General features: G+C 63.3%; 1 protein-coding gene across 1 annotated transcript in view; it reads left to right on the top strand.

Annotated features, from left to right (window-relative positions):
• Positions 1 to 5,838, top strand: part of PIEZO1 (piezo type mechanosensitive ion channel component 1) — a 23,066-nt gene that overhangs the window by 6,862 nt on the left and 10,366 nt on the right. The window contains exons 5-21 of the mRNA XM_031060123.1: positions 3 to 115; positions 908 to 1,121; positions 1,465 to 1,630; positions 1,826 to 1,918; positions 1,998 to 2,070; positions 2,369 to 2,460; positions 2,591 to 2,851; positions 2,922 to 3,033; positions 3,115 to 3,293; positions 3,367 to 3,515; positions 3,687 to 3,866; positions 3,938 to 4,026; positions 4,577 to 4,734; positions 4,807 to 4,983; positions 5,074 to 5,199; positions 5,447 to 5,647; positions 5,731 to 5,838. The exon at positions 5,731 to 5,838 is cut by the window's right edge and continues 85 nt beyond it. Of these exons, the coding sequence (XP_030915983.1) occupies positions 3 to 115; positions 908 to 1,121; positions 1,465 to 1,630; positions 1,826 to 1,918; positions 1,998 to 2,070; positions 2,369 to 2,460; positions 2,591 to 2,851; positions 2,922 to 3,033; positions 3,115 to 3,293; positions 3,367 to 3,515; positions 3,687 to 3,866; positions 3,938 to 4,026; positions 4,577 to 4,734; positions 4,807 to 4,983; positions 5,074 to 5,199; positions 5,447 to 5,647; positions 5,731 to 5,838 (2,491 nt within the window). The remainder of the gene's footprint in view (positions 1 to 2; positions 116 to 907; positions 1,122 to 1,464; positions 1,631 to 1,825; positions 1,919 to 1,997; positions 2,071 to 2,368; positions 2,461 to 2,590; positions 2,852 to 2,921; positions 3,034 to 3,114; positions 3,294 to 3,366; positions 3,516 to 3,686; positions 3,867 to 3,937; positions 4,027 to 4,576; positions 4,735 to 4,806; positions 4,984 to 5,073; positions 5,200 to 5,446; positions 5,648 to 5,730) is intronic.

Genomic DNA, 5,838 nt, shown 5'->3' with positions numbered 1-5,838 from the left:
AGGTGCGTGTGGGTCACTCCGGTGCTGGGAGTGACACGGGAACAGGCAGGAGGCAGCGCTGTGAAGAAGGCTTTATTCCAGAGAACCGCGCGGTTTTTATGGAGCGACACGATGGGTTCTGTTTGATGGGTTAATTAACAAAAACATCCCTCTCACACACTGTTCTTGAGAAGAACAGAAAAACGAAGTAGAAAAACACTCCTTGCAGGTTGTTTGTAGTTAACAAGTTATCACATCTTTACAACTCCTTAAAAATTCTCACAAGCCTCTGTGAGAAACTCTTGCTGTTTCTCTCTCTGTGCCGTGGCATCCCCAGGTGGGCACGGCCTGGGGGGCACATGGGGGTGGCTGAGCTGCTGGGGAGGGTGCTTGCTGCCAAGTGAGGACGCTCAGTCCAGGGTGGTTGTGATGCTCAGTCCAAGGGAAAGCATGCTTGGTGCATCAGGGGAGGCTTTTCCATCCAAGCTCAGATGCTTGCTCCAGAGGGGAAAACAGTGCAAGGAGAAGGGATGCTTGGTGTAAGGGCAGAGAATGTTCAATCCCAGGGAGAAATCTCAGTCCAGGGGAGAGCTGCTCACTCTGAGGGTCAAATGCTTGACCTGTGGAGGGAGAGATGCCTGGTCTGGGGAGGGAGGGGATGCTCATTCCAAGCAGGAGTGATGCGAGATTTAGAGTCCAAAGGGGAAAAGCTTGGACCAAGAGGAAGGAGATGCTTGGTTCAAGGTGGAAAACTGTCCAAGGGGAAGGGATGCTTGCTCTGAGGAGGAATGCTGGGTCCAGTGGGGTGCTCTCAGTGGGATGGGGGCTCCAGTGGGGTGCTCTCAGAGGGGTGCTCTCAGTGGGATGCTGCTCAGCCCAGGGGGCTGCCGGGCTGTGCACTGACCGCCCGTGGGGCGCTGCTCCCCAGGGATCACCCTGCCCTCCGCCTCCTCCAGCGTCTACTTCCTGCTCTTCATGGGGCTGTGCACGTGGTGGGCCTGTCACCTCCCCTCCAGCCACCAGGCCTTCAACGTCCTCTGCGTCCTCGTTGGCATCTACAGCGCCTGCCACCTGCTGTGCCTCTATGCCTACCAGACCCCCTTCGTCCAGGGGGTGTTCCCACCGCCCTCCATCTGGGCACGGTGAGTCCCAGGAGGGAGCTGTGCCCCAGGGTGAGCCGCCCTGGGGAGGGCAGCCAGAGCATCCCTCTGGTGCCAGCCCAGGGATGGCAGCCTGGCTCCTGGTGCCAGCCCAGGGATGGCTGCCTGGCTCCTGGTGCCAGCCCAGGGATGGCAGCCTGGCTCCTGGTGCCAGCCCAGGGATGGCAGCCTGGCTCCTGGTGCCAGCCCAGGGATGGCAGCCTGGCTCCTGGTGCCAGCCCAGGGATGGCTGCCTGGCTCCTGGTGCCAGCCCAGGGATGGCAGCCTGGCTCCTGGTCCTGGTGGTCCTGGCTGGGGGTTGCTGGCAGCTCCTCTGTCCCTGCAGGGTGTTTGGCTTCAAGGACATCATCCTGTACTACAACTGCTCGCAGCCCAACACCCTGGACCTCAACGACAGCCACCCCTGGCCTGTCTTTGCCAACCCTGGCATCCTGCTCCTGCTCTACTACACCTTGGCCACCCTGGTGAAGCTGCGCCGGCGGGAGGTCAAGGTGAGGGGCTGCAGGACTGAGGCACACCCCGGCGGTGACAGCGGTGACAATGGTGGCAATGTGCCTGGCTGTGACTGCCCCGGCCCTGCTGCGAGGGGAGGTGGGGGGCAGTGGGGTGCCTGGGCAGGGGGCTGGGGCATGTCCTGCTCCCCAGTGGTGGCAGCGGTGCCCTGAGCTGGCTCCTGCCCCTTGCAGAGAACCACGGCACGGGCACGGCCGTGGCCGAGGGACCTGGTGGAGCTGCAGAGCTGGCCCCAGGACACTGCCCACGTGGCCGAGGACGCCAAGGTGGGTTTGGAGGGGCTGTGCAGGGAATGGGTGTGGGATGGGGGTGCCAGGGTGGGCTCTGAGCCCTCTCTGCTCTCAGCCCATGCTGTGTCCCAACACCGGGAAACCGAGTGCCAGCACCGAGAACTGCACTGTCCACGTCTTGAACGCACGTAAGCCTGACCCCAGCCCCTCCCCAAACCCTGCCTGGATCTCTGGGGCTGCCTTGTGCTCCCCCTCCCCAAACCCTGCCTGGATCCCTGGGGTCCCTGATGCTCCCCTTCACCAAACCCTGCCTGGATCCTGGGGGTGCTTTGTACTCTCCTTCCCCAAACCCTGCCTGGATTCCCGGGGTGCCTTGTGCCCCTCCTCCCCAAACCCTGCTTGGATTCCCGGGGGTCCCTCATGCTCCCCCTCCCCAAACCCTGCCTGGATCCCTGGGGTCCCTCACACTCCCTCTCCCCATGCCAGGCAGGAGGCATCCGACGGCGTGGCTGCCCCTGCACACCGTGGGCCACCTCCTCATGAAGCAGAGCTCCTTGGCTGCCCTCATTGCCATGATGGTAAAGAGCTGGCAGGGGACACAACCATGGGCAGGGGACATGGCCCTGGGGAGGGGACACAACCATGGGCAGGGGACACAACCATCCAGGGGCACCTGGTGGGCCCAGCCCTCACCCTCCCTGCCCGCAGGTGTGGAGCATCACGTACCACAGCTGGCTGACCTTCGTGCTGCTGCTGTGGGCGTGCCTGATCTGGACGGTGCGGAGCCGCCGGCACTTTGCCATGCTGTGCTCGCCCTTCCTGGTGCTCTACGCCATCGCCCTGTGCAGCCTGCAGTACGTCTGGGCCATGGACGTGGCCCCCGAGCTGCCCACCCGCATCAGCTTCGTGCAGCTGCAGCAGCTGGGGCTGGTGCACCCGCCGTACCCCTGCATGGCCCTGGGGGCCAAGGTGAGTGTGGCACCGTGGCACTGTGCCACCCCTGTGCTGCCAGCACCCCGCTCACCCCCTGTCCCCACAGCTCCTGCTCACCCTCACCTTCTGGATGCTGCTGCGCGGCTTCGTTAGCGAGAAGGTGCTAACGAGGAGGGCGCCGGCCATGCCGCTCCTGGAGGTGTCTGTCACGGATACAGGTGAGGGCTCCAGGTGTCACTGTGCCTGTGGGGGGGACCTGTGCCCCTGCCCAGCTCCTGCAGCCCCTCCGTGCCCCACAGAAATCAGCCAGACGCGGGACGTGCTGCAGAGGCTGGGCGAGGTGCTGAGGGATTTCTTCGCCAAGTTCTGGATCTGTGTCTGCGCCACCAAGTTCATCGTGGTGACCTTCGCCGGCCGCCTCGTCCTCTACAAGATCGTCTACATGCTCCTCCTGCTCCTCTGCCTCATGCTGTTCCAGGTGGAGGGGCTGGGCACCCCTGGGGACCTGTGCCATCCCCGGGGTGGCCCTGCTGATGTCCCTGTCCCCGCAGGTGTACTACAGCCTGTGGCGCAAGGTGCTCAAGGGCTTTTGGTGGCTGGTGGTGGCCTACACCATGCTGGTGCTCATCGCCACCTACACCTACCAGTTTGAGGACTTCCCCATGTACTGGAGGAACATGACGAGCCTCAATGATGACCAGTGAGTGTCCCCTACCCGCTGTGGGGTCCCTGCTGGCACCAGGGCATGGCCAAGGGCTGGGGAAACCAAGGCGCATGGAGCCGGTTGGGGTTGATCCCTGGTGTGGGGGCTCAGTGCCTGGTTGGGGTGGGATGGATGGGACCCTGTGCTGACCCTCCTGTCCCCACCCAGGCTGAGCGACATGGGCCTGCAGCAGTTCAGCGTCTCCGAGCTCTTCTCCAGCATCCTCATGATGGGTTTCTTCCTGCTGGCCTGCATCCTCCAGCTCCACTACTTCCATGAGCCCTTCATGCGCATCACTGACCTGCAGCACATCCGGCCCCCATCTCTGACCTCCGACCACATCCCCAGGTAGGACCCGCTGCTGGGTGACCCCCCTGCACCCCCAGCCCCCTGTCCCTGCTCTGACCCCCTCCCCACAGGTCTGAGGAGCTGCATGGGAGCCGCCTGCTGCGGGATGCGGCCGCTTCTGAGACTGCCCAGTCCCGAGACTCGGACACCACGTCCCTGGGTATGGGGCAGGGATATGGGGCATGGGCTGGGAGAGGTGTCCTGCTAGCCAGGAGGGACCTGGGAGGGCAGGGGGATGGATTTGGGTTGATACCTGGGTAGGGAGGTGGATTTGGGTTGATACCTGGGTGGTGAGATGGATTTGGGTTGATATCCAAGTGTGGGAGGGTATGGAGATGGACTGGGGCATCCTCCAAGCCTGGAAGAGACTTTCAGGGTATGGATTGGGGTGTTCTTCTAATCTGGGAGGACTGGGATGTCCTCTGAGCCAGGAATGGGCTGGGAGGGCATGGGGGTTGACTGGGGTGTTCTGAAAGCCAGGATGGGACCAGCGTAGTGTAGGGATTTATTGGGGTCTCCTCCAAGCCTGGGGGGATGCAGGGATGGATGGGGATGCCCTCTGAGCCAGGAAGAGTCTGGAGGTTGCAGGGATGGGTTGGGTTGTTCTCCAGGGGTGGGGGGCTGTGGGAATGGATTGGGGAGGACACAGGGGATGGGTTGGGGTGGCCTCAGAGCCAATGGGGGTGTCCATGAGGGTCCATGTCCCACAGCATCCAACAAATGGGGGCTGGTGCTGGAGCGCCTGGTGGTGCTGGGCCGCACCTTCTCGGACAAGCTGACACGGAGTGAGGTCTTCGTGAGGCGCCTGCTGGAGCTCCACGTCCTCAAGTTGGTGGCTGTCTACACTGTCTGGGTGGCCCTGGAGGAGGTACCCCTGGGGGTGCAGGGTTGGGGGGCTCAGCCGGCGCTCCCCAAGGTGCTGACACGGCCCCTGCCCCAGGTCTCGGTGATGAACTTCTTGCTGGTGCTGCTGTGGACCTTGGCCATGCCCTACTGCCGCTTCCGCCACATGGCCTCGTGCCTCTCCACCGTCTGGACCTGCATCATCATCGTCTGCAAGATGCTCTACCAGCTCGAGGTCGTGGACCCCCACGAGTACTTCAGCAACTGCACCCAGGTGTGCCCAGCAGGGCCGGGTCTTGGGGGGCTCCCTGGCTGCTGGGGGGGCTGAGGGGCACTGCCCACCCCCTGGTGCTCCCCTCTGCAGCCCCTCCCCAACGGCACCAACCTGACCCCAGAGGAGCTGGGCAACTCCACGCTGTACCGTGGCCCCGTGGACCCGGCCAACTGGTTCGGCATCCGCAAGGGCTTCCCCAACTGGGGATACGTCAAGGTGGGCACGGGGACACTCTGGGGACCACCTGGAGGGGGTTCTTGGCTTCACACCATGGTCCTGGGCATCTCTTCTGAGAACCTGGGGAGATGCTCTTTATGGGGACTACCCCCTGGAGGGGATTCTTGGCGTCACACCGTGGTCCGGAGGTCTCTTCTGAGAACCTGGGAAAGTGCTGTTTGAGGACCACCCTGTGGGGGGATTGTTGGTGTCACCCCGTGGTCCTGAGCGTGCCCTGTTCCCCCAGAACCACCTGCAGGTGCTGCTGCTGCTGGTGTTCGAGGCCGTGGTGTACCGGCGCCAGCAGTACCACCGCAAGAAGCACCAGCTGGTGGCCCCTGTCACCGAGACCGTGTTTGAGGACATCTCCCGCGAGCACCTCGACCTCGGCCTCGTCAGCTGCGCCAAATACTTCATCAACTACTTCTACTACAAGTTTGGCTTGGAGGTGCGAGCACCCCTTGTGTGGAGGGGGGGGTCCCAGCACTCACAGCATCCCATTGCTGAGCTGTGCACCCCCTGCACCCCCAGATCTGCTTCCTGATGATGGTGAACGTGATCGGGCAGCGGATGAACTTCCTGGTGATCCTGCACGGCTGCTGGCTCGTGGTGATGCTGACGCGGCGGCGGCGCGCGGCC

This window comes from Geospiza fortis, unplaced genomic scaffold (assembly GCF_000277835.1).
Source record: "Geospiza fortis unplaced genomic scaffold, GeoFor_1.0 scaffold102, whole genome shotgun sequence".
Lineage (NCBI taxonomy): Eukaryota > Metazoa > Chordata > Aves > Passeriformes > Thraupidae > Geospiza > Geospiza fortis.
The sequence above is the reverse complement of the archived record's forward strand: the minus strand, read 5'-3'. Positions and strand labels throughout refer to the sequence as shown.